The sequence below is a fragment of the Achroia grisella genome, unplaced genomic scaffold (assembly GCF_030625045.1).
Source record: "Achroia grisella isolate CSIRO2021 unplaced genomic scaffold, CSIRO_AGI_Agris_v1 utg283, whole genome shotgun sequence".
In the NCBI taxonomy this organism is placed as follows: Eukaryota; Metazoa; Arthropoda; class Insecta; order Lepidoptera; family Pyralidae; genus Achroia; species Achroia grisella.
Genome location: NW_026712771.1, coordinates 917,711 through 942,203, shown reverse-complemented (window position 1 = coordinate 942,203; position 24,493 = coordinate 917,711). Strand labels below are relative to the sequence as shown.

Here is a 24,493-nt window from a genome sequence, read left to right as displayed (position 1 = left end):
TTCAGGAATCTCTTGTGGTGACAGCGTTGCTAATCTCATAGACAGGAACTGAAGATTCGTAAATTAAGAATATATTTAATTTAAAAATTATTATCTAAGATATTTAATGTTATGTAGTTCTAAGTAATGAGCATGGAGCAAAATATTTGGCAATTCTGTACGTAATTCCTATGGCTTTTCGATAGTGAAGTATGTAGGTAACTATCTTTAATTTCAGTTATTCATAACAGTCGGATGGATATAAATCGGGCTTGTACTATAGATATACTATATTTTTTTTTTTTTTTTTATATCATAATTTGAGCGCGTTTGACCGCAATCTCACCTGATGTTAAGTGATGATGTGGTCTAAGCTGTTACACGCAAGCTCAAATAATACCTATTCACTCTTGACTTAAAAGACCCAATGTTGTAAGAGGCAGGAAAAATAGACGCTGGTAGAGAGTTCCACTCCTTAGCTGCTCGCATAAGGAAAGATGATGCAAAACGGTTAGTTCGAGCAGCTGGGATGTCAATAGTGTAGGGGTGGAGCCGCTCTCCACGTCTTGTTGTACGTTGATGGAACGGTGCTGGAGGAATGAGGTTGTGCAGTTCTTGAGCACATTCGCCAAAATGGAGCCTATAGAACACCGATAGACAAGCTACTTTACGTCGGTGATTAAGACTTTGAAGCCTCTTAGCTACAAGTGATTCGTCCCCGATAAGTCTCCTTGCTCGTCTGTCGATTGAGTCTAGAGCGTCAAGTTGGTACTGAGCGGATCCGTCCCATAATATAGATGTGTAGTGCAAGTAAGTACATATAAATGTGAATGCGCGGGTGCAGACAGCGCGCAACTGTTCGCGTCAACTGAACGCTATCTGCGGAAGTCACACGGCGACTTGCTTTCAGGAATCTTTTGTGGTGACAGCGTTGCTAATCTCATAGACAGGAACTGAAGTTTCGTAAATTAAGAATATATTTAATTTAAAAATTATTATCTAAGATATTTAATATTATGTAGTTCTAAGTAATGAGCATGGAGCAAAATATTTGGCAATTCTGTATGTGGGGGTTTAAGCCCACGGTTCCGTGATAATGCTATTGATTGATTGATGAGGGGTTTTTGATAAATAAAACCGCCTTGGTTGAATGCTACTCGAACACTGACTTTTATTACTAAAATAAATATAATGAGGTGAAATGTATAGAAATGAAATTGCATGTGTAGGCAATTGTGTATTGCACAGTAAGCAGGCATGTGCGGTTGCCCGTACATCCTGCCGCCACACGAAATGAGAGCATGCATGTGAGATAAAATGCTTGATTGATATTAATGATAAACAATGCTCTGATGGGGTATGTAATACAAGGTGATTAACAATTTCTTACAATCTACTTAACACTTAAATGGTACAAGTTAAGGATGATAACAAGATGATAAACAAAGTCCTGTATATTAAATGCTAACTTATAATCTAAATTGTTTGTGTCCCTGAATCTACACTGGGAAATATAAATTTAACGTTTCGCGAAGAAACGGATTTTGTGTTGTCCTTAATGTCTCTACACTGCACTTCACTATCACCTAAGCACTGATCACTACGCGCACTAATGTCCTTCCACTACACTTCACTAACACCTAAACACTGATCACTTAACACACTTTCGCGGGACTCGCCTAACCTTGTAGGCGGGTGCTCCCGCGCCTGTAGAGGTGGTTCAACCTGCTCCTTCCGATGTCTCTGTTTAATTTTATTGACTACACAGATTCCTCCCACGACACATAGCACGAATATAATTATGTACAATATTGTGTAATGATGGATGTCGTGATGTGATAAGCTGCTCAAGTTCGCCTGCTCCTTGATATTAGCTATTTGGGAACCCAATTGATCCCATTGGGTTTGATGACTTTTGATGGTAAGATTTAGTGGCAGTGTGGTATTAATTATTGAATTTAGGATAGACCTATGTGGGGCTTCAATTTCGGGATTTATATTAATTTCATTAATAAAATTATTGTGTGCGTAGATGGTAAATAAATTTCCCTTTATGATGCAACCTTCATGTATACTGATAATTCCACTTCCGTGCAGAGTGTCAGTGACAATATCAGATATACATAACAAACGTATCTGACACTGCCCACAACAATGAAATAGCCAGACATTCTGTCGTCGTAATTTGAGCCATGAATCTTCACACGGCGCTTGCTTTGTTTTGCAGACTGATGAGTTGGCACTGTCTGTGAACCTGATATCGCATAGGGAATGTTTTATTTTTAAATCATATACGGGCTTATTTAGTGTGCATAGTTTTTTGTCGGATGATATGTGGATGCATGATTGTAGATCAATATCTGTGAAGAAGATTGCCATGTCCTTTCTCAGATTAAATGCTATGTAAGAGGTAGGTGGAATAATAATGTAAGTTTTATTCGACCTTCTTTGTGGTATACTTAAAATTTGATCCAGTTCATATATTTCGTTACTCAATAATGGAATTTTTACTTGAACGATCAATAATTTATTAATTATTCTAGCTGATATTTTTAGCAATTTATATAGTTCTTTTATTTCAGTCCTTCCCACCGGTAATGTGAGATCACCACGCAATTGACTGAGGATAATGCTAATTTGATTTGCTAATTGTTCAGGAGATAATAAATGAGGGTCAATGTGACCTTGAGATATATTGATCACTGTATCAAGGAGTGTAGTTTGTATACGTCTCAGGTGTGATAAAAGTATGCTTGCTGATAGGCCAGATGATTTGATATGTGCATCCTCTTGTTGCCTAGATCGATCCAATTGTACTTGTGATGTCATATTATTTAAATACTCTCTAATGAATGAAAATTGCTGATTCATATATTGTTCGTTACGACGTAATATATTGTATTCAGCCTCCAAGATTGAAGTTTGATTTTTATATAATTTTAACAGATGCTCTTCATTTTGTGATATTTTTTCGATATCTTGGTGGTATTGCTCAGCGAATCGCTCGTCCAGTACTCCAAATAAGCTGTTAGCAACATATCCAACTCCATTTATTAGCCCTCTCTTGACTCTATTTGGAGAGTTTTGAAGCAATGTATTGTAATGGCGAATTTCATTTAGTTCGTGATCTAATTGAGGGGCAATATTACGTAACTATATACGATTGTGTAGTTGATGCGTTGTTTAGGTTTCTAATATATTTCAGGTAATGTTCTATTTCAGACACGCCTTGCCAATATGGTGTCATGTTATAATATACGACGAGATTCCATTCATCTCTGATTACTTGGAGATCTGATATTTTATCAAAATATAGACCTTGATCATTGTTTAGTTGAGTGATATTGTACGGCTGGACCTCAAGTTGCATTGTTGGGGTAAACAACATGAACATCATGAGGAGCGCTGTATAGACATAAGTTAAAAATGATTTAGGCTTGCGTGTACATTTTGATTTCGTGATATTCTCCCTTTCTGCTTGATTTTTGCTCAATGAAGAAGGTTCATCGGTTACAGGTAAAAGTACTAATTTTGAAATTGGTCGTTTCACCATATTGCTATGTGTTTTTAAAGTTACAACCCTTACATGACCGTCTTTTCCAGGGTGCAACTCTTGTATGCGACCTAATGCCCACCTTCCAGGAGGTAAACTTTCCTCTTTTATTAGGACAACGTCATTGATAGCAAGGTTTCTGCTGACTGCTCTCCATTTAGATCTTGTTTGTAATTGCTGTAGATATTCATCGGACCATCTTTTCCAGAAATGTTTATTCATTGACTGTACCAACTGCCATCGCGTTGTACTCTGCATAATATGTGGTTCCGATTGTGGTCGTGATAATAATGCTCCTCCCACCAGGAAGTGACCTGGTGTTAAATATTCATCATCTGCATTTTCTGATAATACGCAAAGTGGCCTCGAGTTCAAACATGCTTCGATCTGACATAGTAAAGTGGTGAACTCTTCATAGGTCAGCTTCTGTTCACCTATAACACGTTTGAGGTGATATTTCAGGCTACCCACTGCTCTTTCCCATAGGCCCCCTGCACTGGGCCATGCTGGAGCATTGAAATGCCACTGAACTTCCATTTCAGTAACTTTATTGATAAATTCGTGATTGATATAAGATAAGATTTCCTTATATTCTCTTTTTAAACAGCGGTCGGCACCTACAAAGTTGGTCCCATTGTCACTATACATATGCTGTGGGGTTCCACGTCTACTGCAAAACCGACGAAAAGCTGCTAGAAATGCTGGTGTACTGAGATCTGATACGAGCTCCAAATGTATAGCTTTTGTTGAAAGGCAGACAAAAACTGATATATAACCTTTACTAGTCCTTATACCCCTTCCCTTGTTGACCTTCAGTTCTACAAATCCAGTGTAATCTACTCCTGTATGTGTAAAGGGTCTAGAGGGTGTAACTCTAGGCTGAGGTAAGTCTGCCATAATTTGATTCTGTTCATGATGATTATAGCGCCTGCATTTAACACATTTTCTCAGCTGTCGCTTCACTGTTCGTATACCTGATATAATCCAATATTTATTTCTGATATATGATAAGGTAAGTTTTGGACCTCCATGCAAAGTTGCTAGGTGTGCTTGGTGAATAATCAACTCTGTAAGACGACTATTACTACCTAAAATAATTGGGTGCTTTGCTGTGTAACTGAGTATTGAATTATTCAGTCTCCCTCCTACTCTCAAAATTCCATCGGTATCCATAAAGGGGTTTAAATTTCCTAAACTACTTTTAGTTGAAACTAATTGCTTTTTATTTAAATTACTAATATCTTCTAAAAATTGATACGCTTGATATGACTTAATTATTAAATTCATTGACCGCTTCATTTCTTCGAAAGACAATGTGTCTACACGTGTCGTATTCTGCTGACACCGCGCGCGCTCAATAAAACGCAATACCCATGCTAATATACGAGTAATTTGTGTTAAAGAGCTATAATCATTTAATAAATTCATTATAAATGATTGCTCATTTTGATATAAGGCTACATTCACACAAGCCTTTTTTATTTCAATATTTGGTGGTTGATATTTTTCTTTTACCATACTGTTAGGGTTAAATGTTAATAACCACCTTGGACCTTCCCACCACAGACGATAATTTTCCAGATGAGATGATGTCATTCCCCTGGTTGCACAATCCGCAGGATTTTCATCTGTTTTAACGTGATGCCATTGTGATGGAGGTATAATATCAGTAGCTTGCTGAACTCTATTTGCAACAAACTCCTTCCATCTTGATTTGTCACCCTGTAGCCAACCCAAAACAATCATAGAGTCAGTCCAAGCATAAATTTGAATATTTTTATACGTTAATGATTTGACTACTTTATGTATAAGTTGCGATAATAAAACTGTACCACACAATTCTAGTCTCGGTAATGATACTTTTTTGTTCAGTGGTGATAATTTTGTTTTTGCCGCTACTAGCGTTGATGTGAACTTGCCCTTACAGTCTGTGCTGACAATATACACAGCACAAGCGTATGCTTTTTCTGATGCATCGCTAAATCCGTGTAATTGTATATTGTTATTATTTTGACCCAGATACCTTTTAATAGTGAATTTATTTATCGTTTTAAAGTCGTTTTCTAATTGATTCCAATCTTGTATGATATCATATGGTAACTGAGTATCCCATGACAACCCTGTGGCCCACACTCTCTGAAAGATTAATTTTGCTCTAATAGATACTGGTGATAGCCAGCCTAGGGGGTCAAATAATTTTGCTATTGATGATAATAAATGTCTTTTTGTGTATGATTTGCTATTTGATTCATATGATATGTTTTGATATGAGAATGAGTCACCTGATGGACTCCACTGTAATCCAAGTGTTTTTCTACTCTTTTTACATTTGAATTCGTATGGTGAGTCGAGCATTTCTGGCGACAAGTCTTCTACGAGTCTTGCGTCGTTACTGGACCACTTGCGAATGTTCATGCCTGCGCCGCTCAGTATTGATATGATCTGTCTTTGTAGTTCTTTTGTTTGTTCAAGAGAGTCTGCACCGCCCAATAAATCGTCCATATAAAATGATTGTTCTAATGCTGATGCTGCTAAGGGATATATATCGCCGTCATCTTGTGCTAACTGCCTGAGTGTTCTCATGGCTAAATATGGCGCGGCCTTGGTGCCGTAAGTGACTGTCGTTAAATGATATGTTTGTAGTGGTTCAATCTCTGAACTCCTCCATATAATTGATTGTAGTATCTGATCTGATTTTCGAACCATGATTTGGCGAAACATTTTCTCAATGTCAGCCGTGATAACATATTTATATTGCCTCCATTTTATGATCAGCCCTTGAATGTCATGTTGTAAATTAGGACCACACTCCATTAAGTCGTTTAAGCTATAACCAGATGATGTTTTAGAAGAGGCATTAAACACAACTCGAAGTTTTGTGGTAGTGGAATCTAATTTAGTTACACCATGATGCGGCATGTAGAATAAGGGTTGTTCAGTGCTATTGGTTTTACGCATATGGCCTAGATCTTTATACTCGTCCATGAATCCTTTATATCCGACGAAAAATGATGTATTCTTTGTTAATTTATGCTCTAATTGCTTAAACTGTGCTATAGCTCGTTCCTTTGATTTACCAATATGTTGCTCGAATCCTGATTTCATTGGTAGCGCAACTTCATATTTCCCATCTTCTAAACGTTTTGTTGTGTCCATGTAGATGTTTTCACAACGTTGCTCTCCCTCTGATAGTGGTGATAAACTGCTTGTGATATCTTCTATTTCCCAGTACTGAGATATCTCACTTAGGTCGTTGATCACAACGTGACAATTAAATGTTTTTATTCCCACGCGACCTGAGACTATCCAGCCCAGTTCTGTTCGCTGTGCTATAGGTTCATCCCTATGTACTTTTATCAAACCGTCTAAAATTATCTCCGAATATATATTGGTATTTAATAAAATGTCTATGTTGCTTGAAGTGTTATAATCAGGGTCTGCTAAAGGTAAATTTTTTAAGTGATGAAAATTACTTATATCGAATGATGTAGTAGGCAGATTGCGAACTATTTTTCTCGGCATAATTAGTGCTTCGGCAACAAACTCATAGTCGTTACGTAACGATTTGCAGTCCAGTAGAACTTTTCCCCTGCTTTGATTTGGTGATTCTCCTATACCAGCAACGGAAGCGTTCAGATGTTCACGAGGCAATCCGTTAGGATTCGAGAGAACGGAAAGTGCCGTACAACTGTTAAGTTGTACGGCACTTTCCGTTATCATAGTAACCTGCGAACCTTGGTCTAATAAGGCCCGTAGAGTTACATACGACCCATCGCTTGATAATACCTGCATTTGTATAGTTGTTAATAACATTTCATCATTATTTGCTACATAATTAGCGCTATATCGTTTGTCAGCTGATTTTGCAAAATTTTTATTATTCATTTGTGGTGACCTCTTTATCGGAAACGCGTCGTGGAGCATCGTATTATGCTCGCCGTTGCATTCCTTACATCGCTTTGTTGAAAAACAATTAGTGTCATGTTTGTATAGACAATTTGGACATATATTAAGTTTAGTCACTGTCGCCAATTTTGATTTTGGTGACAGGTCAATGAACTGATTACATTTAAATAAATCATGGTCTTGATTGCATTGTGGACATTTATATGTCTTCGTAGTTACTGCTTGAAAGAATGGTTTTTGATATGGTTTATCTATTTTATTACGGCCTGTATTATTATGAGAATAATTATTTATGCTAGGTCTCCCAGTGCTCATAAATCTAAATGAATTTGATGATGATGGTTTGCTTATATGGTGCTGTGACACCTTTTCAGTTGTCACTACCCTTTCCTTCCTACTTATGGGTTCGAGAGCTGTAAATTTACTCTCTAGGAATCCCATAAATTCGTCTAAAGCTGGCAGACTCCTGGGATCCTTACGAGCTTCCATATAGGCAGCATACGTTAAATGATCTAATTTTTTTGATAATATATGGACTAATAATGGGTCCCAGGTTGTTGTATCAATGCCAAGATTGTGAATGGCATGGATACATTCCATGCTAACGTCGTGCAGCTTTTTAATATCGAATGACGTTTGTTTGCTTATATTGGCTTGATTTAATAATATCTCAATATGCTTTGTGAATAGAATTTGTGGGTTATTATAGCGGTGCGTTAAGATTTCCCACGCGGTGTCATAATTATCTGAGGAGATGGTGAGATGGTGAATGAGACGTTCAGCTTCTCCTTTTATTTTACCCTTGAGGTGCTGCATTTTTTGTGATTTTGACAATGTGTTATTATTATGAATGGCCTCATAAAATAGGTCATGAAAAGTAGGCCAATGGGTGTATTGACCTGTGAAGGTTGGTATCTCCAGCTGTGGTGTTGAATTGTTTAAGTGAGCTGCTGAACTTAGTTTTTTATTTAATCTCCGCTTTATAGTTCTGTATGATGTTTCATAGCTCGCGAACTCTGTATCATAGTCTACATCTTCTCCTTGCAAAATGTTGTCTATTTGAAGATGTAAATTTTCGATAGTACTCCACCGTGATTGTATACTACGAAGCTCATCCTCCAACTCCCATTTTTCATCTATGCTATCCACATTTACGCTCAATAAAAGACGATTAAAAGCCCTAAAATTTGTTCTTTGTAAAGTTAGTAATTCGTCTGCCTTTTGGTTACGCTGAGTGCCCTTATCTTCTTTATTAAAAGAAATTAATTTTGATATTATGTCTTGGAAAACATCTTTCGTTTTTTGATAAATGTTATCCCGAAAATACTGCGCAGATTTATCCTCGTATGAAGATAACTCTACGTGATTCTGTTCGAACTCTCCCCACAAGTTATTTAAGGTTTCTATCCTATTTTTTAGATAATCCGATGTTTTTCTAGAGGATGAGTCCTTATTAAAATTTATTCTTATTTTATTTATTGATTCAAATATGTCAGCCTGACGCTTGATTAGCTCCATCTTATATTTTAATAGCTAATAATTAAAGGAACAGTCTTACTTGATCTGCTTCTCACTCTGCTGTTGATGATGATGTTCTGCTATGCTGCTGATGATGCTCTGCTCTGATGCTGATGATGCTCTGCTCTGATGCTGATGATGCTCTGCTCTGATGCTGATGATGCGATGTCTGTGAACCGTGCTCTCGGCCCACGTGACACCACTTACAGGATTCCGCGATTGTCACTTTTTAAAGTTCTTCAACGCGAGATCCCGCCTTCGACCGAACAGGAGTAAGGTCAAAGACTCGAAGGACCAAAGAATGTGGGGGTTTAAGCCCACGGTTCCGTGATAATGCTATTGATTGATTGATGAGGGGTTTTTGATAAATAAAACCGCCTTGGTTGAATGCTACTCGAACACTGACTTTTATTACTAAAATAAATATAATGAGGTGAAATGTATAGAAATGAAATTGCATGTGTAGGCAATTGTGTATTGCACAGTAAGCAGGCATGTGCGGTTGCCCGTACACTGTACGTAATTCCTATGGCTTTTCGATAGTGAAGTATGTAGGTAACTATATTTAATTTCAGTTATTCATAACAGTCGGATGGATATAAATCGGGCTTGTACAATAGATGTACTATAAAGATATACTATAAATGTGAATGCGCGGGTGCAGACAGCGCGCAACTGTTCACGTCAACTGAACGCTATCTGCGGAAGTCACACGGCGACTTGCTTTCAGGAATCTCTTGTGGTGACAGCGTTGCTAATCTCATAGACAGGACTGAAACTACTACTAACTGAAGTTTCGTAAATTAAGAATATATTTAATTTTAAAATTATTATCTAAGATATTTAATGTTATTTAGTTCTAAGTAATGAGCAAAATATTTGGCAATTCTGTACGTAATTCCTATGGCTTTTCGATAGTGAAGTATGTAGGTAACTATCTCTAATTTCAGTTATTCATAACAGTCGGATGGATATAAATCGGGCTTGTACAATAGATATACTATATAGATGTGTAGTGCAAGTGAGTACATATAAATGTGAATGCGCGGGTGCAGACAGCGCGCAACTGTTCGCGTCAACTGAACGCTATCTGCGGAAGTCACACGGCGACTTGCTTTCAGGAATCTCTTATGGCGACAGCATTACTAATCTCGTAGACACGAACTGACAAATTCCTTAAATAAAAAATATATTTAAAGTATCATATAAGATATTTAATTTTATGTCGTTTTCAGTAATAATAATGAATTTTGCATAATGTTATATTTTTCTATATGAACCGAATGACTTAGATAGATAAAGATATAAGTTATCTACTTTTAATTACAATCTTTCATTGAAGTGGGCAGAATTTAGTTAAGTTTAAAGGACAACTGTATATTAGCCGGGCCATAAAACAGTAGATAAGCTGTAATGTTGTTCTCGTCAACTGTTCGCGTCAACTGAATGCTATCTGAGGAAGTCATTCAGCGACTTGCTTTCAGGAATCTCTTGTGGTGACATTACTAATCTCATAGAGAAGACTTGACTTTTCTTGAATTAGAATTTAAATAAATAATACACTGAATAAAGTAAATAAATGTTTTGAAAGCATTTAGCGAGGGTATACGCTCTTTTACTTAAGACAAGCTGTTATTTGCGACTTCATCTGCTTTTATGAGTTTAAAAATAATCTCTCCGTATTTAAGCCGTTTACTCAGGAAACACTTACAAACAGACTGAGAGACTATATAAAATCTACTTGGCAAAAAATTAAAATTAAAAAAATTGAAGAATTCGTTAACGATAATAATGTTTTTGTAGAAAAATTTTAAATACATAGCACTGACAATATTATCTGATTACACTAATAATGAGTGCGTAGCGATTTCTATGTTGATTGTCGCATGCCTCTTACTTGTTACACTGTAATTATTTATATAAAAAAAACATCTATTAAAAAGAGCAACACACAAGTTTCTTGCTCATTCTTCTTGTGATGAATTTGCATTCCGAATGAGTGGTAGAATCAAAATATGACTATTCAAAAGTGCTTGTAATGAGTTTATTTGAATAAAGATTATTTCTATTTTCTATTCTATTCTATTGGTAACTTGGTAACTCTAATCTGTACTATACCTTTACTTACTCTGTGGTATGTCTCAGTGCAATACAGCCACTAAGTGGTTGTCGGACGTTTCGCGCTTGAAGCGCTTTAAAGCGATGTATTTGCTTAGTGAGCCGTCGAGATAGCGCTGTGTTGATGTCTTGTTCTCTTGTGCTATAATATCTGGGATACCTACATGTTTGGTACGTACTAGAGTGAAAAGATAAGTGGTTTTAGTAAACATTGTTATAGCATTGTTGGATCTGAGTAAGTTATTTTTAATATCACAAGTATCTGGTGGATGATACGTTTTTTTTTTTAGTGTATGATAATGGAATGGAGCACCCGCCTGCGCTAACGGTCTACGCTGGCGGGGCACCAGTGGAGGATGACAAGATGAGCATGAGGTCAGGTCAGTTAGCCCATCGTGACAAATTCACCAAGAATTTATCACGATGGTTTCCAGGGAGAACCACGTGGAGGTCGACCTAACATGGTACATTGTTAGCAATGGGAGTTACTAGTTCCTATTGCTAACAATCCCCTTCCCCCTTGGATGATACGTTCTGTTTATACAACTGTGTAACAGTATAGACATGTTATGAATTCAAATATAAATATAAAAATATATAATACAAAATTTAAGGGACACAACTAATGGTGCTTTTTGAATAGAACAAGAGACTTTTAGTCCGAAATGTTAACGCATGCATCACGAGCGGGATATGATAGCGTGATATCGGGATTGTGTTCATGTATATGCATAATCGACGGTTACCATTTACCGTCATATGGACTGTCGGGCTGTATATAATTCCAATTAAATTAAAAAATAAAAATTAGTAATCTGTGGTCTCTATATCGATATAGATTTTTTTATTGATGATATGGAATCGTGCATCCGCCTGCGTTAACGATATATGCTGGTGGGGCACCAGTGGAGGATGATAAGATGAATAACTGAGGTCAGGTCAATTAGCCCATCATGACGAATTCATCGGAAATTTGTCATGATGGCTTCTAGGGAGAACCGCGTGGAGGTCAACCTGACATGGTACATTGCTAGCAATGGGGTCATCAGTCCACATTACTAATAATCCCCTTTCCTCCCTAGTTATTTTAACTATAAAAAGAAACACAAAATTCTAGGCGTCATCCAAATTCGATCTCACGACCTCTATTTGTGAAGTTATGGTAGTAAACCACTAAACTATGACACTATAAAAAAAGACTACCTACAGTAAATCCAAAACCAATTCGTACAACGATAGCGTGAAGTATGTTTGTATTGGCTGCGAACGTTTCCTGTTCTTCCGATGATGGATGGCTCGAGTGATTTATTTCTCGACCATCAGCCGGCCTCTATTTATGCACTTATTGTGAAGGAAAAGCGATCATAATTCATAATACTCTTGGTACAATTTATAAGCGGCAGCGGGTTTTTAATTTATATACCGTGTAAAATAAAGTTATTATGTGACGGTACATTTGACTTGTAATAAGTATATTTAATAGCTAATGTACTATTAACTAATTTGTTATTTATATCTCCTAGTATACTAGTTGTTGACTCCATAATATCTATTCTATTTATCTAGCACAGTCTATGTGCGCCCGGCACGAGACGAAAGTTGAATGTACTAATCTAATACCAGTGTTATGTATACATTACAAGTGCGCTAACGGTTCGTGGCATATAGGATGTATGAAGTCAGATCAGTGTGACAAATTCGCCGGGAGTAGGTAGTTCGTCATATAGGTATATGAATAAAGATGTATTGATTTGATTATTTCCAGTGCCAATTGACATACGGTATATCTAGAGCTTGGTTACTCGGTTGTTGCAATAGTTTCTTATTTTAACGATACAAGTATAAAGGGAGTTGCAGATACATTTATTAACTGGAACCTAATTTAACAGAGGTTAGTTTTGGTACTAATGCTAGTCGAATGATTCACGACTATAATTCGCAGTTGCATAACTTTTCGGTTCAATCTGTTTAAGATAAAAAACTTCCTAACAAAATAAAGTTTCGTTGTCATGAGTTATGAGGATTAGATACGAACAAACGAACAGAAATAGTAACAAATGATTAGATATTAGCTTAACTTTCTCTGTAAGATATTGTAGATATGTCATAACGCAAAACAACGTAGCATTTTTATTTAATTACTTCTCATCCTCTTTTCTTATAAATAAATTATTTATCGCATTATTTATATATTTATATCCGTAATTATAGCAACAGCAAGTATCTTTTTGTCAATATTCAATAAATCGGATATCAGTTCAGTTATTGTCAATAATCACTTTGCGGTATAGGTACATATTTTTAAAAGTCAAGAATATAAAAAAAAACATTTGTTTTTTGTATCAAACGGTCACGTGGTACACTTGCTAGTATCAATGACCTACTTTTTAATAGCAGGTACTTGTGTAAGCTCGCGCCTATGCCTTGTACCACAGTAGTAAGACGGGCTCGAAGCTCATTAGCCGAAAAGATAATCAATCATAAAGAATTAACGCCGCTCCCCGACGGCGAAAGGTTACCCATTGCTGAAATATACCATTATATACTAAATTGAAACGTATTTATGGTAGTTGACGTAATATCTCGTATTTTTAATGAATACTTTAAAGTATTTATTAATAACTATATTTTCTCGGCTGCTGTTTGTTTATTTTATTTTATTTTTAGTTTTTTATAATCTGGCCATTACTAATAACGAATTTTACAAGCTAAACGGATTTCTATAGTTCTAAGGTTGGACATTTCCTCAAGGTTTTTTTTGTAAATCCATGTATTTACGGGAAGTAAACACTTTGTAGCTCTTTTTACGAAAAATTTTTTTTCGGACTACTCTAATGCTGTTGGCCGCAGCTGGCCTTTACAGCTTCACCGGACGTTAGGGGGGCGACTGCAGATGGCACTCCAAACCCGCGGAAGGACTTATGGAGCGGCTGAAGGCCAACTCCTGCCTGACGGATACGACTTTAGTCTGAGGGCACCACTAGGGGTTCCAACCTCGGCTCAGGCCGTCGTAATATCGATCCCCGTTTGAATTGGACGGGGGATCGATCGGAGGGGCGCCCGGGGGCGCCGGTGTGGAGCGCGCGGACGCGCGCAGGCGCCCGGTTGAATGTGCGATATTGTGTGTTTGAGGTCGTCGTCTTCGCCGGCGAGGACGGTGTCGTGTGTGTGTGTAAAAGTGTGGTCGGGACCTTTACGATACGATAATTGCGCGGTAGGAGGTGTAAGAAATCTCGCACACATAGTGTTGGGGAGTATTATGGATTTCTCAGTTGGTTATTATGGTGATTGTAGTAAAACTAGGTAATTGTGGATAAATGAAAATATCGACCATTGAGCGACTTTCCCAAATTCCCTTACTGAATCGAAACGAATTAGTATTTAGAAAAATAATTAGTACTGATTAAAAAATACTTAAATTGATAACCATCTCCTTTTGAAGATGGTTTTTTTTTGTTTTTTTTTTTATTTTTTTATAACACAGGGGACAAACTTTCATGAGGCTCGCCGATGGTAAGTGATTACAGCCGCCCGTGTAATATTACACACACTAAAAAGTTAATGAAATCTGTATCGCAATTGTTAATGGAAAGTTCCTTGCGAAATCGGAAAGCATTCCCTTGCGAAATAAGTACTTATGATCAGTACTTTCCGTGCAGTATTTTGATAAATACTGTTAAACTAATCATCTTCTTTTGAAGTCGGTTAATGATATCGTAATACAGGAGGGCAATAAAGAAGGAATTCCACAGTACGCTAATGAACAATTAGAGATAATATCCAGTATTAGTACGGATGTCGCCAATTCTGGCTGTAATGAAACGACGAATGTTTAGATGTTGCCAGGATTGTGATTTCTTTTTGGTATAACGCGTGTGTCGAATTGCGGTTGGTTCGCTTATTACGTGTCATGATAGACGATAAAAAATTATCTATTTCTATCAAGAATTAACGGTCTTTCGTTCGATTGCATATAAACTAATATGTTAGTCTTAATCATTACATAGTATAAAACAAAGTCGCTGTCGATGTCTGTCCGTCCCTATGCTTAAATCTTTAAAACTACGCAACAGATTTTGAAGCGTTTTTTTTAATAGATAGAGTGATTCTAGACGAAGGTTTGTATGTATAATATGTATACCCGTGCGAAGCCGGGGCGAGTAGCTAGTAATATTATAAATGCGAAAGTTTGTAAGTATGGATGTTTGTTACTCTTTCACGCAAAAGCTGCTGAACGGATTTTGATGAAACTTTACAGTAATATAGCTTATACATCAGAATAACATATAGACTATATTTTTATTGAAATTTAACGGCACAGGCTACTAATAAATATGTGTTTACCAAAGAAATGTATTTAAGTATTTATGTCTTATAGTTGTCTATTACCCATAACATAAGCTCTACTTGGCTTTGAACTATATGGCGTTGTGTTGTGGGTTATTTATTATATATATTTTTTAGGCATGATAATGGAATGGTGCACCCGTCTGCCGCATTCCCGTATTGTGCGGCGGCGAAGAGGAAGGCGGACCACAAGATAGGGAGCACCAAAGGGTGCCGCCCGCCCAACGGTTTACACTGGCGGGACACCACCTAAGTGGGCCAGGAGTAGGCGCGCGTGGTGTCCGCGCGTGCCACTCAGGAGTTGGGCTGATGCCGGGGTTTACGGTTGAATATAAACTGATAAGATGAACACCAAGTCATAAGGTCTCCATGACGGATTTCCCCTTATAAAAAAAAAAAGGTCAGTTAGCCCATCGTGACAAATTCACCAGAAATTTATCACGATGGTTTCCAGGGGGGGCTGCGTAGAGGTCAACAGTCCACGTTGCTAACAATCCCCAACCCCCTATTTATTATATTATTTATGGATGATTATGGAAAGACGCGGAGAAGGATGGAAAGAATTAGCTGGAAAGATAAAGTAAGAAATGAAGAAGTATTGCACAAGGTGAAAGAAAAAAGGCAGATATTGAATGCTATAGAAAGTAGAAGACGAAAAATGTTGGGGCACTTGATAGAAGTTTATGAATGAATGATGGAATGACGCGCTGAGGTTTACGCTGGGGTGGCGCTTGTGGAGGATGACAAGTTAAGCATCAACACGAGTATCAACAAGTTACAATCCTCTCCTATCTCTTCTCCTAGTGTCATCGAACAATAAGCAGAATTCATTTCTCTGGCGAGCTAGCAACAATTTTAATAAATTATCTAAAACAGTTAATATAGATATAGATCTATTTTGTAATAATATTAAATCAGCGATACACCAACTAAGTGAGCCCTACTTTAAATAACAATTAATTATTATTGAAGATTGTGTATATGTATATATTTGTATAAATTCACTATTTGTACTGTACTCTTTTATTAATTTCATATTCTCTGTTAATTTTATAATGTGTTGTCGCCTTTATATGTAGTGATGTAAATTTTTTAGAATTAGTCTGTTGTTATTTGTGAAAGCCTGTCAGTGGCTTAGTATGACGTTTATATTGATTTTATTTAAGTATAGTCAGCATTGATTTTCTTTAATAAAAAATAAATAAATAAGGTCAGTTGGTCCATCGTCACAACTGACAACTAAATACTTTGATTTTCTTTATAAATACATACATCGTAGTCTATAAAAAGATATAGCAGCTGCATTGTGTACATTGACATGTAATAAGGTAGCAGTAAGCAAGTGGACAGAATGTTTTCGCTTAAGCGACTTCTCCGCCACACTACGAGATACGAGCTCGCGAAATTAAAAAGGAAAGAGCATATACTTCTCTCCTTTATTGTTCATATTTGCGAGGTCTTATGAACAAACGAGATTGCCTCTCGCGTTGTGTTAATGGGAATGATGCTGAGGATTGTTCTATTTATGCAAACTTATTTATGTATTTTATTTCATCTTACAATTGTTAAATAGAGATACAAATAGAATTAATCTCTATTCAAATAAACTACATACAGGCACTTTTGAATAGTCATATTTTGATTCTACCACTCATTCGCAATGTAGATTCATCACAAGAAGAATGAGCAAGAAACTTGTGTGTTGCTCTTTTTAATAGATGTTTTTTTATATAAATAATTACAGTATAACAAGTAAGAGGCATGCGATAATCAACATAGTCCTACGCACACATTATTAGTGTAATCAGATAATATTGTCAGTGCTATGGATTTAAAGTTTTTCTATAAAAACATTATTATCGTTAATGAATTCCTCAATTTTATACTAAGCTTTTTATCACTAAAAGCTTACTATAAAATTGAAGAATACAATCATATATGGATAACATATAATCATGTATGGATGTATACTTCTATTGTAAATTATTGACAAAAATAATATAATTTTTGTCTTTTTAAAACTTTATTATATCTTATATATAAAATTCTCGTGTCACAGTTTTCGTTCCCATACTCCTCCGAAACGGCTTGACCGATTCTCATGAAATTTTGTGAGCGTATTGAGTAGGTCTGAGAATCGGCCAACATCTATTTTTCATACCCCTATATGTTAGGGGTAGTCCACCTCTAAATTTTTTTTTTTATTTTTTAGCCAAAATTTTTAGTTTCTATTTTTTTATGATACAACATACAAAAATACATACAATCCTAAATTTTCACCCTTCTATCATCAACCCCTATTTTTTTATGGCGTTATTAATTTATATGGCAAAACAACGTTTGCCGGGACAGCTAGTAGTGTATGTGTGCTTTATTTGTACAACCATAAGATTACAAAATTAAAAAAGAGGGCACATAATGGTTGAGGTTATGAAATGGCAGGAAGTTGCGCAATACAAAATGAGGATATCCTGAACTAGGTGTTACACCTGTGCTACAGGTATCAGTGCTCTCTTGTAACATGTACTATAGGGGAGAGGGGATTGTTAGTAATGGGGACTGATGATCCCATTGCTGTTCCCCCTGGAAACCATCGTGATAAATACCCGATGAACTTATCACGATGGGCTAACTGACCTGACCTCATGCTCATCTTATAATCCTCCACTGGGCACCAGTGTAAACCGTTAGCGCAGGCTGGTGCATCATTCTATTATCATCCACTAAAAAAAAACATGTACTATATACTACAGTTATTAGACGCATATATTTAATGTTATATGTGGTGTATGTATCTTTAAGTTATTCTTACTAAGAAGATTATGGAATAGTAAATCTAATCTAATATATACATATATAATATATACATCTATATACATATATAAATAGTTTAAGTGTCATTAGAAAGTAACCTCATTGGTCATAATAAACTTTATAGTTTTCATTTTTTTTTAATTAAATGTTAAAACGATTATCAGCTAACGTTGTTCCGTCATGTACCCGTCCTAAAGCTTCTGATTAAATAAATAAATAACCCTTACAAATCACTAACTAGTCCCACGGTAAGCAGAGCTTGTATTATGGGTACTAGGTACCACTGGTACAAACACTTTTTTTGTAAATACATAATATACATAGAAAACACTCATAATGTTACTCATGAATACAAAAGTTTGCGCCGCGAAAGGAATCGAACTCGCGACCATCGAAAGTAAGGAAGTGTTCTAAACCGCTAGACCACCGAGGCCTTTTTTTTTTTTTTTTTTTTAACGTATGGAAAAATCTTCAAAAGACCGTCACCCCGCCGGAGGGATGGCGAGGTGGTGTGTGGGACTCGTACCCACTAAAAAAACACACGGTATACCTCGAGGTGCCGCGGGCCGAAGTCCGGGGTTCGCACTTGGCACTCAACCCAGACTTCGGCGGCTTGGCCTGTCCTGTAGATGTTGTAGGACAGGCCCCCTCTCTCTGGTTAGGGTGCTATGACTTGCACCCGACCATCTCTTGGAAGCGCGTGGGTACACGCGCACCCTCCATGGTTGTGGGGTGATGCTTCCCTCAAGTTTGGGCTTCTAAATCATTGGGGCGGAAGGATCATAGGTCCCTCTCCGCTAGACCACCGAGGCCTACAATACGAATATTTATATGTTTTTAAATTTTGGCTGTTTGGTGTGAAAAAAGATATCAACACAACTCTGTTAGCGGATAAAGGAATTGTTTGGAATATTATAAATTACTACCTTTTGCGATGTGCTGACAACTATACCTGAATGCATAGTTAAGGTAGTTCGGCTACCTGTAGTAATCGTATGATGTCATAACTCTAAGTTACTCCTTATTACATCAGCTACCTGCCAATAAAAGTCCCGTCAAAATCGGTCCAGCCATTTCAGAGATTAGCCGAAACAAACACAGATAGACAGACAAAAATTGTAAAAAATGATATTTTGGTATCTAAACCGTATTTATATTCATACGCATGTAGTAAAAACAGTTATTTCAATATTACAAACAGATACTCCAATTTTATTTATGTGTATAGATTTATTTGTATTGCACGTGAAAAAATAAATAACATTTATAAACTATGAAGGTACAAGACAGTCTTATCGCTTAAGCAATTATTATACTTTCAGGAACCTTTGAGTAGAAGAGACTTTTCTCTTATACAGAACGAAGTAGGTAGAGCATGAATGGAATGGATGAAATGTAAATAATGGTATAAAAAATACATTTACACTATATGACGACCGACGAATTGAGGGCACAACTAGTAAGTAATATTATTAAAATTCAAATATTTCTTATAAATAATTATGACCGTTCCACCTCAACTGATATTGTTTACGTCAAAATGAGAATGTATATAATCAATCCACGACGGAGTTTCGAGTCAAGTAATATGTTTTTATTAATACACCACTGTTATTTCACGCTGTAGCGACTTTTTGTGCTAATGTCATAACAGCTGTAATATTTGTATTGCAATTTGGATGCATGTTGTATCAAATTGTATGCAATTTGTGTAATGTTATATCCGCTATATGATATGGGGTCATGGATAATGATATCATGTGATAGGTCTGGATAAAAATATATCATTGTATTTTCATATAAATAACATTCTTCAAGCGCCGTCCCTTTTACTGTGACCATAGATTTCCATGCAGAAATATATTAAAAAAAAAACATTAATAATTTTGGAAATTTTATGCCGCTTATGAAACTCAGCTTTTTTTATTCATTATTTTTCCCTACCGTTCAGTTCAGTAAATAGATTCAATTGAGAAGAACTGACAAGAAACTCGATTGAATTACTTTTTTTTTAAAAGCCAGTTTATTTACAATGTATATTCATATAGGTGTCTATATCTAACATTAAATGAAAATCCCGTGTATGAACAACTATTGCTATGCACGTTTGTTTTCTTTTCTTTCTGTTTTGTGTTTTCGTTCCCATACTCCTCCGAAACGGCTTGACCGATTCTCATGAAATTTTGTGAGCGTATTGACTAGGTCTGAGAATCGGCCAACATCTATTTTTCATCCCCCAAAATGTTAGGGGTAGTGCACCCCTAAATTTTTTTTTATTTTAATGCAAAACAACGTTTGCCGGGGCAGCTAGAAATATATAAACATGTACCTATTGTAAGTAGATAAGAGAGAACTACGTACCTGCAGACAAACCCCGACAGGAGTTTGCAGGATAGTATTTAGAATAATGATGTGTAAAATTTGAAAAAGAAAGCTATTTATCTATCTATCAAGATGTTGATTAGTATAATAATTAAAATGTTCGCCTCTCTTCCACGTTGCAGTGCCTAAAAGGTGCATATTATGTGTATGAATTAATTCATTGTGTATGCAATGAATTAATTCATATTGTTGTCAATTGTGTAAACGAACGTAAATAAATAAATAAATATAAAACAGAATAATGCAAAAATCAAACAACAACACGGAAATATCACAAAAAATATTCATAATATGAGTACGGATAAATATGAAATACATTTTTAGATTTAGTTTCTCACATAGTGTTTTTTCTTAATCTATACATCTATAACTTTGTAAGTCTGTCAAACAACCTGATTTATAAACCGTTTCTAGAAACCCTTTTCAAAGATTATAATAATAATGGAATATCATATAGATCCCTTAAATACTCAAATTAAATTGATCAGTGCTTCAGTTTTTAGCTATCAACCATATTTGATGGTAATAGGATTCATTTTCCCTTCATTATACCCTATAATTCAACGATGCATACCGTAATTTGCGTTATAATAGGTCCACAATTCAAGTCGGTTAGCGATCCGTGGAGCGATTAAGTGCTTTTATATTATGTAGCAGTGATTGTAAGAGTTTTTGTAATATTTATGTTTCAATATTTTAAAAATATTAAAGGAGCAGGACATTATAGACTACATACGGACCAGGAGTAACCTGAAATTGGGGGTGACGCAGCTGGAATCGTGTCATAACGCGAGTTTCAGGGCGTTTGTGACCTGGGTTCCGATCAACATGCTAACCACCTTCATGAAGGAAGACTACTGGCCGAAGGGTGTGGTGTATCGGCGCTACCGTGGTAGATTACCATCATCAGTGCCGTGATCACACAGACAATTTATATTTCTTTTCTTATAATTATATTATTTATATGTATGTTAGCAATGCAACTGAAATGAGAATGTTGAGGTGGATGTGTGGTGTGACAAGAATGGGTAAGATAAAGAATGAATACATTAGAGCAAGTATGAAAGTGGCACTGGTGTCAGAGAGGTTGGAGAGTAATCGTCTATCATGGTAAGGACATGTAATGCGTAGGAACGAGGATAATATTTTAAGAAAGGTGTTACATATGAATGTGAATGGTTATAAGGGCAGAGGAAGGCCGAAAAAGAGATGGATGGACTGTGTGAAAGATGATATGGTGAGAAAGGAAGTAAATAACGCGATGACTGCGAACAGGGATGAATGGAAGCGAAAAACATATTACGCCGACCACAAATAAATGGGATAAGGAAGAAGCAGATGATGATATATGTATGTTAGTCTGTAAGGTATTTATAATATGGGTCATTAGCTGCCAGATTTTTTTAATTTATATAAATAAATTTAAAAAAAAATTTTTTTAATTAAAAAGAAATGTATATTAAACAGTGACACCACCTGCAGTATATGTGATATATGTCATATATGTAAGTTGATATAATGATTTTTATGAAATAAAATTTCATTATTTTAGATATATTGTAATGTGTATATATTTTAATATTACTGCAACATGTAGTCGAGTGGCGTGTGATTGATCAATCCTGTGACAGAACAATAGCAGTTTTTGCGATGTCCGAATAACATTAGCATGATTGATCAGTCGTACTATTTAGCGATATTGAATACTTGAGGATTTTTTTATCAATCTGAAATATGATGGTAAATGGTAGTCGTCGCCTATATACAAGAATAGCAACCAGGACGTTATGAAATGAAATTAAATGATATTCGGCAGATGTCAAAAACATAACACACATTAAACAAAAAAAAACTCAGAATATCCGATTGATACCCTGTCCAATTCAATTAAAACGAAATTACTACTGCCTAAACCGAAGCTCGAACTCCTAGCGGTGACCTCAGACTAAAGTATCCGTCAGGCGGGAGTTGGTTTGGAGTGCCATCTACACTTGCCCCCTATCGACCGATGAGGCTGCAAAGGCCAGCTCTGGCCAACAGTATTAGAATAGTCCGAAAAAAAGTTCTGTAGTCATAATCATCATCGCAGCCCGGAAGACGTCCACTGCTGGACATAGGCCTCCCCCAAAGATCTCCACGACGATCGGTCCTGCGCTGCTCGCATCCAATGCCTTCCAGCGATCTTGACCAGATCGTCGGTCCACCACACACGTCGGTGTGTAGTCCTGGGTTATTATTACTACTAATATAGGTGCAGAAATTTTAAGGCACAGCTAGTCCTAAAACAAACAACAATTTTAAGTTCACCATAAGTAACAGTCATTCTAAAGTCAAGCGTCTACTAGAAAGTATTAAACTGTAGGGCACGCCTAGCTACTGTTTGCACACGGTGTTCGTTCCGTCATGATAAAATTAATCCACAGGATTGAAACGCAAGCACGGACAAGGGACTTCTTTGTTTTAAACGGCTGCTACGTTTTTATCTATAGACTAGTTACGACCCGTGGTTTCGTACCCTTGGTATGTATACATATAAATAAAATTGGAGTGTCTGTTTGTAATATTGAAATAACCGTTTTTTACTACATGCATATGAATATAATTACGGTACATACACCAAAATAACATTTTTTACAATTTTTGTCTGTCTGTCTGTCGGTCTGTTTGTTCTGGCAAATGTCTGATTTGGCTGGACCGATTTTGACGGGACTTTTTCTGGCAGGTAGCTGATGTAGTAAAGAGTAACTTAGGCTACTTTTATTTTAGAAAAATGTACTGGATTTAGAAAAGCGCATAAGCAATACTGAGACCATTCTCAGTATTTAATAATAATATTTCAGGACAATTTACACAGCGCCATCTAGTCCCAAGCTAAGAAGAGCGTTTGTTATGGCTCCTAAGCAACTGATACAAATACATAAATTCTTTTTTTTTTTGTTAATAAACATATAAAATACCGAACAAAAATAATCCTACTCATAAATACAATGAATGTTTGTACTGGGTGAGGAATCGAACCCGCGACCATTGGAAGGGATAGTCGGTGTGTTATGTCATTAGACCACCGAACCATTCAATATATTTATCATTACTTTATTTCATACTAGCTACTCGCCACGGCTTCGCACGGGTGTACATGTATTATACATATAAACCTTCCCCTTGAATCAGTCTATCTATTAAAAAAACCGCTTCAAAATCCGTTGCGTAGTTTTAAAGATTTAAGCACACATAGGTTTTTTTTTCGGACTACTCTAATGCTGTTGGGCCTTTACAGCTTCACCGGACGATAGAGGGCGAGTGCAGATAGCACTCCAAACCCGCGGAAGGACTTATGGAGCGGCTGAAGGCCAACTCCTGCCTGACGGATATGACTTTAGTCTGAGGGCACCACTAGGGGTTCCAACCTCGGCTCAGGCCGTCGTAATTTCGATCCCCGTTTGAATTGGATGGGGGATCGATCGGAGGGGCAAACATTAACTTTAGCGCAGGTAAATGTTAAACATGTTACAGAAGAGCGAGATGGCTGTGTGGGCTGAGTCCTTTTGCCTTTCCTGAAAAGGGAAAAACCGAACCAAAAAAAAAATAGAAGAGCGATCCTGCATAAGTATGGAGCGGCTGAAGGCCAACTCCTGCCTGATGGATAGACAGCGACTTTGTTGTATTCTATGTATCACTTTATCAGGTTATCACCGTTATGTATATACCTCAATACACTATGAGTCTGTATATAGGTGTAATGTAGACTGAATTACACGTCTAACGGAGAAAATGCCATAGAATCGAATCCAAGTACTCCCCGGCTGCAATTTAAGTGACACCTGACTTAACAGAGTCATCTGACCACGTTCACTTTTGATTGTTGCTTTAGGGAGC

At 36.6% G+C, this 24,493-nt stretch overlaps 1 protein-coding gene across 1 annotated transcript; it reads right to left on the bottom strand.

Moving 5' to 3' along the window:
• Positions 1 to 1,602: 1,602 nt before the first annotated feature.
• LOC131843186 (uncharacterized) lies at positions 1,603 to 8,956 on the bottom strand. Its single transcript, XM_059191801.1, has 3 exons — positions 3,208 to 8,956; positions 2,121 to 2,233; positions 1,603 to 1,722 (listed from the first exon to the last, which is right to left on the bottom strand). Exons 1-3 carry the CDS (start codon positions 8,954 to 8,956, stop codon positions 1,603 to 1,605), a joined length of 5,982 nt encoding a protein of 1,993 aa, XP_059047784.1.
• Positions 8,957 to 24,493: the final 15,537 nt, after the last annotated feature.